The 11978-nt window shown below is 44.3% G+C and overlaps 2 protein-coding genes across 2 annotated transcripts; one reads left to right on the top strand and one right to left on the bottom strand.

Annotated features, from left to right (window-relative positions):
* The first annotated feature begins 84 nt into the window (after positions 1 to 84).
* On the top strand, positions 85 to 5480 carry LOC119325401 (testis-expressed protein 2-like). Its single transcript, XM_037599155.1, has 7 exons — positions 85 to 285; positions 1858 to 2102; positions 2500 to 3166; positions 3248 to 3605; positions 4014 to 4105; positions 4229 to 4423; positions 4507 to 5480. Exons 1-7 carry the CDS (start codon positions 100 to 102, stop codon positions 5197 to 5199), a joined length of 2436 nt encoding a protein of 811 aa, XP_037455052.1. The 5' UTR covers positions 85 to 99; the 3' UTR covers positions 5200 to 5480.
* Positions 5481 to 5676: 196 nt separating this feature from the next.
* On the bottom strand, positions 5677 to 11609 carry LOC119325974 (disease resistance protein Pik-2-like). The gene is made up of 3 exons (XM_037599695.1): positions 10551 to 11609; positions 8601 to 9293; positions 5677 to 7706 (listed from the first exon to the last, which is right to left on the bottom strand). Exons 1-3 carry the CDS (start codon positions 11607 to 11609, stop codon positions 5859 to 5861), a joined length of 3600 nt encoding a protein of 1199 aa, XP_037455592.1. The 3' UTR covers positions 5677 to 5858.
* Positions 11610 to 11978: the final 369 nt, after the last annotated feature.

Raw genomic sequence — 11978 nt, 5'->3', positions numbered from 1 at the left:
TCCTCCTCACGCGGCGAGCACCCGCCGCTTTCCCCTTTTCGCACTCCAGTCCCTCCATCCCCCGCCGGCGCCGCCGCCCCCGCCGCCGCCGGGAGGAGGATGGCCTCGGCGGGGTTCCTGTGGGGCTTCCTCCTCGGCCTGCTCGCGCTGGCCGCGGCCGAGGCGGCCGCGCTGCTCTGGGCCGCGCGCCGCCTCCTCCGCCGCCAGGAGGCCGCCGCGAACTCGGCCCCGCCCGACGGCGACCAGGAGCTCCCCGGCGATCAGCCGTTCCCCTGCGAGAAAAAGGTGAGGAGCACGCTACACTACACGCCCCCCGTCCCCGCCGTAGCTTACTCCGCTTCTCGATTCGTTCGTGCGCCGCGGCAACTGCTCCGGAGCTCCGCGCAGATGCGGCGGGGGCTAGGGATCAGCTGCCGGTTTCGTGCAGATGCGGGGGCTAGAGTTCGTTCGGTCTGCGAGCTCGAAACCGCGCGTAGTTTGTAGCAGTAGCTTCGCTTGGGTAGTTGGATTGCTGCTGATTGGGGGCAGCAACAGTGCGCACTCGGGCCAGTTCTTCCTTCTCCCCCCAATTGCGGTGGTTGAAATTGGGGGAGACCTGGGCTGCTTTTGCTGTTCAATATTGACCTGGAGGACTAACTGCACTGTGCATTCCTGTTAATCACACGAAGCCCCCAGTTATAGTGGCTCAGCTGGCCAAATTAGACATGGGTATGTGGCCAGAGTTCCGCTTGTAGATCCACTGTGCCAATGTGCTTTACGCTAGATAGATGCTTGTATGCGCTGTCCGCAGTTTGCTACTCCCTGCGTCCCAAAATAAGTGACTCAACTTTGTACTAACTTTAGTACAAAAGTTGAGTCGCTTATTTTGGGACGGAGGGAGTATTTATGAATTCCATCTGTTTATTTCCGAATGTCTGGGTGTATCCTGGGGTAGTGCTCAGTGAGCTACTTCTGATGGTGATCGCAATCCTTGTGATGTATTTATCTTTATTGGGTGTCACCTTCTCAAGTTAAACTGTAGTTCCTTTTTGGCATCACTATATGTAGTCCCAGTTGTGACTAAAACAAACATGTAATCCATGAGTGGGAATTGCCACTGTGTGTTCATACATATAATATGTGCTTACTAGTCAGATTCCCAGGGTTTTTAACGGCTTCTGACTGTGACTTGCACCTTGGGGTTGTGATGCTGTTATCCTATAGCATGCGTAGCTGTTAGGTGTAGCAATGTCAGATCTCCGGAGCAGTACACATAAGGATGCATTTTATGTCTCTGTTGGATGGTGTCTCCTAGATGCTCTTGCCACTAATTTTAATCTGAAGAATGGGATGACTCTGATTAGGCGATTTGGGGATGCACGTGTAATAGAGTACAGAGGTCCTTTGCTTATTATGTCAAGGACTCTACGAGTAGGATACCTACTTAAGAGGCTTGACCATGATTATAAGCAATTTGCCTCTGATTATCAGAACTGGTTAAGTCTCATTGTCACTGTTGACCAATATACATATGGATTGACCTTAGTCAGACGCAATAACACTAGCTTTATCGTGTTCTTAACAATACATCTTGCCTGTCACTATGTTACCATCGTGATATCCCTTTTTCTTTATAAAGTTATAAACACATTGTTAATTAATTTCTATTGTCCATGCAAGGGCTGTATTTCTGAATATGCTCTATCCGTCTTAGATTGTGAATAAGATGGTTGAAGACAAAATATGCAAAATGAATTTGGCCAGTGAAGGGCTTACTTAACATTGCATTCAGTTCTCATCAAATTGCTTTTCATTTAGCTTTTGTATGTTTTATCGCTAATGATCAAGCCTACTTACGTTGCTGCCATATATTGACAGGGCTCTTTGTGGATACTAGAGCCAGAAAAGCTACCGAAAGTTAGTAATGAGCGCTTATCAAGTGGTGGTCCCAAAGAGACAAAAGAAAAGAAGAGTATTGTGGAGGTTTTTCCTGCAAAGAAATCGGCTAAAATCAAAGGGCACTCACTTACTTTGTCTGGTCCTGATGGCCCTGAAACTACAATTGAGCTTTTGAATTGCACGATCGTTGCTGTTTCTGCTTCAAGCATGTCCTCGCGCAAATGGTCAGTGCTACAGACAAATGAAAATGCTTACCTGTGATCAATATATTATCAGCCATCTTTTTCTAGGTGTAAATAAATTTGAAGCTAGTTAATATTTCTTTGAGACAATAGCTATTTAAGTTTGAGCTTGCCTTATTAAGTACCAAACAAATCTGAGAAGTATATTTGATGAATTGTATTGAATGTCTTGGTTTGAAGGTAAATCATACATGTTACAATCAGCTAAAGATTAAGTACATATGTTTTTTGATGAAGGAAAGAACGAAATCTATTTTAGAGGACAAGTAGAAGTATTTGACAAGCAACTTTATGTGCCTTTCATCAAGCTGTTTGGCTACAGCTGGTAGAATCTTATGCTTAACCTATATGTGATCGTGCTACTGTTGCTTACTTTCAGGACTAAGAGGTATCCGATAAAAGTGGAAAGCCAGGAATCTGACATCTATAATGGAAGCAAGGTGTGCTTTCTTTATGCTGAGACTTCATGGGAGAAGGAATCATGGTGTAAAGCACTTCGTCTTGCAGCTACTGCTGACAAGAAGAAATTGAATTGGCATGCTAAGTTGAGCAAAGAGTTCGGTAATTACATATCATCATTAAATGCCGAATACCCGTGTTTCCTAAAGCCGACAGCAATTTCAGCTGAGGATCATGAGGTTATGGACAGTGAAATAAAGACGGACGGGTCTTCCAAAGTCCGCCTTTTCCTCAAAAAACTAGCAAAGAAGGCATCTACAAAGGTTCCCGTGGAGGGTAAAACAAGTGCTGCGTCATCCACACAAGGTGAAAGGAAGATGTTAGATAAATTACGCAGCTATCAGGAATCCTTCCTAGGTCCACAAGAGGACAAGTTCAGTAGCAGCTCATCACAAGATACAGCAAAACCCAGTGTCCCAACTGCTCCATCGAGTCACACTGGACAGCTTCCAGCTTTTCCTGATGTAAATGCAGATGATAAAGTTGTGGATGAAGGTACACTCTGTTGGAACCTTCTATCCTCACGGCTCTTTTTCGATGCTCAAATGAGTGATGAGATAAACAATGCCATCAAAGCACGTATTCAGGTTAGATTATACTGCTAATGTTCAAGAAATCTGTTGGTGTGTTCTTTCCTTTTTGTTTATTCATGATTCCCATTTGTACAGCGAACATTATCAAGCATGAGGACCCCAGCTTATGTGGGTGAAATTACACTTACGGAGTTCAGCCTTGGAAAACTTCCACCTTATGTGCATGCGATGAGAGTTCTTCCACTGGATTTAAATGAGCTGTGGGCCTTTGAAGTTGATTTTGAATATTCAGGCGGAATATTGTTGGACATTGAAACGAGGCTTGAGGTTGAGGAACCAGAGTTACAAAAGGACCTCATGAAAACCAATTTCGGAACAGACTCTAATGGGGAGGTTGACTCAGAGCTTCTTGAGAGTATTGAGCAGTATGGTAACCAGTTTAGAGGTTCACAGAACTCAGTTTCTTCTTCAGTGGAAGGAAAAGACGAAGCAGGTTTGCTTAAACTTTATATTCTTCCTTGGAAGTCTTGTCTATGCTTGTTCTACCGAATGACCAAATGATTCTTAAGAGGATAAGAGAGCCATTGTCTTTCTGCAAAATGTCCTGATCAACTCCTATATTCAGAGTCTTTGACATGTTAGTTCCCTATGTTGGTTTTGTATATACCTGTAGCAGACTTCAGATAGACATTGCTAGGATTTATGATTTCAGGCTTGCATCAGAACTTAGGTTAACAGTTTGGTATTAGAGGAGTATTCCTATGCAATGTGGAAATACTGGTTTCATGTATCTGCATTTATTATTTCTTGATGATTCTAACAAAACATCATATTAATGAAAAGGGCTCAAATTATGATCCATCGATGTTGATTGTATGTACATTATGGTCTTTTGTTTCAGATGCTAGTCAGTCCAAGAGCACTGGATGGACATCAACATATATATCAAGGTTGAAAAATATGTTGCACTCAATAGCCGATCATGTCTCACAGGTTTGCTCTTCTCCTCGTTGTCTCCTGATTCGCCATTCATGTGTTTTACCTATGTATTCTTATGGACGCATACAGAAATATCAAAAGCTTAAGATCAAATGTGCCGTTACATTCTTCTTGCAGGTTCCACTTTCTCTGGCGATAAAAATCACGTCCTTTAGAGGTACCTTGCGCATACATCTGAAGCCCCCTCCGTCGGATCAACTCTGGTATGGATTCACATCTATGCCTGAACTGGAGTGGGACTTGGAATCTTCCGTCGGAGACAGGAAAATTACCAACAGTCGCATCGCGTCATTTATAGGTAACAGAATCAAGGTAAACAACCCGACCTTCCTCTGAACATTTTTTTCCTTTGCTGACTTGCATGTCTAACAGCGAAACACACCATGCTGTGTCAGGTTTCGCTCCGTGATAGCTTGGTGCTTCCAAACTGTGAATGCATTTCCATTCCAGGGATGCTGGCAGAGAAGGACGACTGGGTGCCCCGCAAGGAGGGACCTTATATCTGGCTCAACCACGAACCCACCGAGGCCAAAAGCCATGTCGCAGCCGCCACACCAACCCATCCTGAGGAAGCTGGTCCCAAGGACGATGCCATCAGCAAAAGCAGAGCACCAAGTCTGCCTGCTTCCTCAGCCGGGAGCGAGGAGTCCCTGAAATCCATCGACGAGTCAGCCGAAGACCCTCCTGCAGAAGCATCTCATGCGCAGTCTCTCCTGGCTGAGACCGCCTCTCCTCCTCACCCGGACGCCACCGACGAGCCGAGGAAACCGCTGCTGGCCACGGAGAAGCTCCAGGCAGACTCATCGGAGAGCAGGGCGGGATCCCCACCGTACACCTCCCTGAGGGCCATCATACCCGCGGGGGAACAGCAGCAGCAGCAGCAGGCGGTGGCGGCAGCAGCGGGCTCTGTTGGAGATGACGCGAAGCGGAAGAGCGGGAGGCGGAGCCGGATGATGGACCTGGGGAAGAAGATGGGGGACAAGCTGGAGGAGAAGCGGCGGCAGGTGGAGGAGAAGGGCCGGCACATCGTTGAGAAGATGCGGGAGAACGCGAGGACCAACAGCATGGAGAGAACCACCTCCGCGTAGTTAATTAGCCGGGAGCAGCAAGTTCGGTCAGTCGTGCTCTGTCGATTCTCTTTTCGATCGGGAAATCTGTGTATGGTAGCTGAGCTGAATCATTCCAGATGCATGTCACACATGTACAAATGTTGATTGACAATGAACATCTAGGCAGAACCAGCTAGGACAATGTGTACCCTTAGCCTAATGGTGTTTCAGTAGTACCTGAGTGGCAATTACCATACTGAACTTTTGTAATGTCAAATTAGTGGCGTTTCAGTAGTACATGAGTGACATTACATGGTCTACCAAGTTGATGAGGCTCAGTAATCATCTAGGCAGAACCATCTATAATGAAGCATTCTTCTGAACAAATGGTAACAAGTTGATGAGGTTCACGAATTACATTTGTCGAAAAGTATGGTCGAAGAAGAACTACACAGAGGTAATGGCAAGCCAAAGTAGAAGTGATGTCCAGTTACAAAGTTATTGCCCAAGGCCAGTTCAAGGAAAATGAAATGAACAATTACACATAATGAAACTTAAAACTCAGAAACTACACAATATAAGACAAAACCGCCGCCCAAACTGGAACATAAAGAAACACACCGGCAAGTAGGCCAACAAGTCGAGAACCCTCGCCGACATAAGCCCACGGGTCGAATCTCCTTTGCAGCATAGTAGGTTCAGAAAACAATTTGTGGACCTAGCTCGTTCATAATGGGGCAGTTTTCATTGTTGGCGAGCTGCTTCCTCATGTCCGCCTTGACTTCGTCTTCCCTGTGTCTTGCCTCCTCTTCTGCTTCTTCTTCGGTCATGTTTTCATTTAGTGCGATGAGTGCTGGGGTAACGACGACCAAGAGCCGCACTTCCTTGATGCTTGGGAGAAATTCCAGTCCAGAAAAGCCAATTTTACAATCGATAAGTCGCAGGCTCAGCACCTCGAGTTTGGGCATCGATGATGCCTCGAACTCCAACGATCCGACCTCCACGTCCATGTAAACAAGCTCGAGCGTCATGAGGCTTCTGAAAAGGCCACTATGTAAAGTGATAGGTAGTGCACTCTGGAACGATTTCTCCTTGAAAGACAGGATGGATAGGTTTGGTAGGTTCCCAAGGATTCGCATGTCTTCATCGTTTATAGACACCTCGGTGGATTCTAGCTTAATCTTCACCAAATTCTGGAGCACCTTGATCCATTGCGGCAGTTCATCCATCCAACCGAGAAGCTTGAGGCTCCGGAGATTTTTTGGAGGCGAGGACATGCCATTCAAGATGTCACATAAATCCCATACCTCTGACCGCACTGACAAAGATTCAAGGCAGCCGAGACCTGAAATGGCTGAACAAAACTCCGGGCCATTACCCCTATCAATGCCAAACACTCCTAACTTGCGGAGGTTGGTGAGACCTTCTATCTCTTGTATGATGGCATTTTCCCATTCAAGGTGCACACATCGCAGTGTGTTCAGGGATTTCAGTTCCCCGATCCCTACTGGCACCTTAACAGCATAAGCTTGTATGACCATCGCGCAACAAGAAGCGAAAGGTACACAACATGCTAGTGATGGCCGTTCTTCTCCGATATAGAATTCATTGCCAGCTTTCAGTTGGCATAGCTTGCTAAGCTTGGCAATGGTTCTTGGCACCCTCGTTATTCTTGTATATTTGATGTCTAGTGTCTCAAGTTGTCGCAGGTTACCCACTGAATCTGGCAGGTAATATATTCCTTCACACCCTCTTAGAGAAAGGTATCTCAGATGAAGATGATTCCCAATGTGCTCAAGGTGATGATCGGCTAGATCTTCAGTTCCTTCGAGGTCCAACACACGAAGAAATCTCATCTTGTCAGAAATATAAAATGGCCTCCACTTGCCAAACACCGTCAATGACCGTATACATGACAACTTCATGGTGGCCTCAAACTGACCTTCGTCTCCATCCCAATTACTGCTTATGGAAAGGTGACGGAATGTGCCTTGGTTGTTTGAGTTGCATCCTTCCTCCAGCCTGAAAACAAGATTTTCCTCCAATGACTTTTCTATGATGATATCACGGATCGGATCATGTACTTGACATGAGTCAGCTCCTTGTATGCTGCAAAGTGAAATCTGAGTTGGTAATATCATGCTTCTCTCTAGAAGTTCCATGAAGTATCTTTTGGCCGTGGATGTATCCTCTGAGTAACCTTCCGCAACCCATCGGCACACCAAACGTCTCCGGCTAACTGTGCGATCTTCAAGGAAGATGGATAAGTACAAGATGCAGGACTTGAGGTAATAGGGTAGTCCATCATAACTTTTCATAAGGACTGTTTCTACGCCCTCAAACTTTGGATTCATCTCCATCTCCAGACTGATACATCGATCCAGTTTCGTCCACTCCCCGACAGTTTTTGTTGGTTGTTCCGCCAAAAATCCACCTATGGTGAGTATCGCAAGGGGAAGTCCATTGCACTTCTTTAGGATCAGATTTGCGGGTTCAACCAATTCAGGATAATGCTTAGTCAAATCTGTGGCTTTATCCTTAAATACCTGCAATTGTTTAACATATAATTAGTTTTGACCACTATGTAATTAAGATGAGTCAGGTGTATAGAAACTAGTGTACAGAGTTTATTTTTTGACTATCATGTGCATGTTTGGGTGGCTAGTACGCAATAGGCTATGTTTGCTATTGACTTGGTAATAAACATCAGGAATGCAATTAGAAATATTTCTTTCATTATCTATTTTTTAATTGGAGTAACTTGGACATAGTTCTGTATGTACAAAAACTGAAATATGAAACACTATCTGTTATTATAATACAAGTTGAGTTATAACTTATCATGTTCATCACACAAACATACTTTGTACCAAATTGAACATCAACACATGTTTCCATCCATTCTCTATATGTATAAATTTTTTTAGTAATTCTTGGAAAGATGATTATGTTATTTGGCTCAGTTTATATAAAAGGGGAAAAGGAGAAGTACTTTTCTAGCACCATGTACATACCAACCTGTTTGGAGAGCACGTAGTTTCAAAAATATGGAAAAATGATTAAACTGTATTCATTATAGTTACATGATTCTTTCAAAACATTGTTCCCATATAATTGGGTAAGAGAAGTAGTGAAGTCATGGAATTTTGCCAGCTTGATGCTAATGCTAACTTGGCCTAACTCGGGACTGGGTTCATGTAGTCAGTATTTTGGTTTCATAGCTAGCATGTCTAATGTATATGATTCCTATATATTGCCCTACAACATGATAGCCGAATTTACGTTCTTGCAACCCACTCTGAATTATCTCTTGTAAAGGGGGATGGTTGTGTTGTGCTTAGAGTATTCTAATCTGAAATATGACCCTTCGAAGATCTAGATAAAGGGAACTATATATTTTTGCAATTGAGTGAATAATATGGGTAGTGTTCTTTCAGTACCTTTTCTATGAAGAGGTCACAAGCACCCTTTTCATCTAGACCATTGAGCAAGCATATGCACTTTGGGTTTTTGCAACAATGCTTACCAATATCCTCATGCCTTGTGGTGATCAGAATGACCAAGCTTGGACTATTCATTGCAAGCAAACATGGCAATATTATATCCCATTCCATGGTAGACGAGAGGTCATCAAGAACAATCAAGCAACTCTTTTCTTGTAAACACCGGTCCAACAGTCCAGTAAAGTCTTCAACTTTCCTTGAAGCAATTTTCCTTGCATCTAGTTGAAATATTAAGCTGCTAAGGAGCTTCTCAATCTTGAAAGGTTGCAAGACCGTGACATAGGCATGTTTTTCAAACATTTGATTGACCTCTTGGCTATGGTAAATATCACTGATCAGAGTGCTTTTCCCAACACCACCCTTTCCCCACACTGCAATGACCTGAATTTGTTGGGTGCTAGAGTGTTCTTGAATCAATTCAATAATATAAGATATTTCTTTCTCCCTCCCAATAAGCCGAGATTCCTCTAGAGGACCTTGCACATTACTGGTGTGTGTAAGGCTCTCTTGGATCATTGTCATTTCATCATCTTCAGAATAAGATTGGCCTTCTTGTATCTCATTCTCAATGGTGTGGGGTAACACTAAGCTCGACGCTGCCTTTGATGAATATGTTGTGTCTTGAAAACTCTGAACACAAACAAAAGACACATTTTCAAGTATAAATCACTCGAAATAATAATATGCATCAGTTCAACACACACACACAGATACATACATACATACATACATACATACATACATACATATATATATATATATATATATATATATCCTAAGTATATCCTAAGCTAGACAACAATATTAATGTCACAATGAACCGTAAATCAAAATCAAATGGCGTCTATACAAGTCAGTTTTGCTCACATCATGTTTGATTTTGCCAAGAAATTCTGAAAGCGGGTGAGGAATTAGTAAAAAAAACATACACAACCATGAACCTAAATTATTCTTGAATCATGTCAAAAGTTGAGCAGTACCACAACAGAATATAAAGATAGTGAAAAAACATCGCACTCACATGACCAAATACAACATGAAATCCATTTCACATTAGCAACAGGTATGCCAAAAGTGTTCTTGTAATTTCAAATTTAACAAACCATCGCAACATTATCCATGTACTACACTAGATGGAAACCTCTCCAATGGAAAGGTGCAGCGGCATCAACAAGAAATACAGGGTTGGTGACTGATTTTGGAGGTTGCATATGTCTCTGGTGAGGGGGCTGTTACCGGGGTCATCAAGAGAAGTTCCACAACGGCCCAGTTGGCGACCATGGCTAACCTTGTCCAACACACAAATTAATCTGCGTGGGATGTTCCACAAGACCACGATGCGTCAAGATAATTAAGCTTTGCGCAGGTGTTTAATGGGCCATATTTTTGGTGATATGTCTAAAAGAGAAAAAAAACTCCCAGCTAATATCTAGAGACGCATCTAATCTATATAATAGTAGGATATATTAATGCTAGCGTGACCATGGTTTTCAATTTCAGTTTCAACAAAATTTCAGCACCAACTGAAATCACTGAAATTCAGTTACTTCAGTTTGCATTTCAGCCAAAAGGCCGAAATATTCATTTGAATTTAATTAAATATTACAATTTTTCAAAAAATATTTTGAAAAATATTTGTTTTCCTGTGTACTACTGAATTTGCTGAAACATTTTGACTGAAACATAATATTTCAGTGTCTACTGAAATTAATGAAATTCAGTGAATTTCAGTGAAATCTCACTGAAAGTGAAAACCATGAGCGTGACAGCAAAACAAGTAAATGAGGGTATTAAAGGTGACATATCCTAACGGCTTTTGATATCCAAGATTTGGAGCAAGATGAAAGAGTAACAAAAAACTATTTCCAAAATTGAACTAGCTAGTACCTGCTGGTGGAAAGCATAGATGGTCTGCTCAGCAGACAATTTCTTCAGCTTGGAAACCATACTTTTCTGGCCTGGACACAAGCTTGCAACTTCAACTTGCTCCGCGGACACTACGATTTGGCTCCCCATTTTGTTTTCGGGGAAGCAAGCCATGATCTGGTGCCACTCTTCCATGGTGGATAGGTCCGTGAGCACAATGAGGCACCTCTTGTTGTTGAGGTACGCGCCGTCTTGGCGCGCCAACTCTCGACCCGTCTTTGCCTCCTCCAGCTCCAGCTCCAAAGGAGAATCAACCACCTCTACAAAAGTTTCTTGAAACTGTTCCACCATACTTTGGACAAAGTCCTCGGGTTGGAAAGGCCGCGTCACTCTGACCCACGCGCGGCATGGAAATTTCACTTTTATGGTTGGATTGTCATAGGCCTCCAGGATGATGGAGGTATGCCCAGCGGTGCCACTTGTTCCCCACACACCGATCACTCGGATTTGGCCCGAGCCCGAGCCCGGGTCATCCCTGACGATCAGCTGGGCGAGATCTATCCCTGGTCTTGATTCATGCTGATCCATGACATGTCTTGTTGCTTCATCAACGCCGAGCATGGCATCATCGGCGGCGGTGTTGATGGAGAGGTCGGGAGCTTTGGACGCACCGTCGATGAGGCGGTAGCGTGCATTCCTCTGGCTCACGTCCTCCACCTTGGCACGCAGCTCCTTCATCTGCTCGACGACATGGCGCCGGTCGAGGAGTGTGCGAGGGATTCCCCAGCAGGATTGCCCGTGGATGCGGACGACGATGTCCTTGAGGCCATCCTCGACGTCGTAGGCGACGTCGCGGACCTGGTTCGCCCAGGTCGTGACCACCTTGTTGACGTGGTCATCTTGCTCATCGTCGTGTGCCACCATCAGGAAAGATTGCGTCCTCTCCAGCTCGTCCGTGATGAAGGCCTTGTCGTGCTGGACTCCGAGCTCCATGGCCACCGCCTCCACGACGGCGGATTTGGCGCACCCAAGTGCTCCTTTCAGCACGGACTTGCCGATGCTCACCGCCGTGGACTCCATCGGTGTCGATTGAGCTTCTCTCTCCCTACCTCTCCCTGTGAGCGTTTGTGTGTGGCTGAGATCTGAAAACGCAGGTCTCAGGGCTCTAAATGTTGAGATGTGTATGCACTGTCACGTATATCCCTTTTGCTGTACCGTTGTATTCGTATATCCATTTTCTAATGCCATGTTTTGGTAGATAATGGAAGTTCATGCGCGGCCTCGATGATTCACAACTTCAACCAATTGTTAATCAAGATTTGCCAGGCCACTAATCAAGATTTGCATAGTAGTTAATTCTACTATGACCCCTAGTTAAGCTGCTTGGACCAAGCATGCATGTGAGGCCCTTCCTCCAGCAACCCACGTCATGGATTAAAGTTTAGAAAA

The sequence above is a fragment of the Triticum dicoccoides genome, chromosome 6B (assembly GCF_002162155.2).
Source record: "Triticum dicoccoides isolate Atlit2015 ecotype Zavitan chromosome 6B, WEW_v2.0, whole genome shotgun sequence".
NCBI classification, from domain to species: Eukaryota; Viridiplantae; Streptophyta; class Magnoliopsida; order Poales; family Poaceae; genus Triticum; species Triticum dicoccoides.
This window is presented reverse-complemented; position numbering and strand designations above follow the sequence as displayed.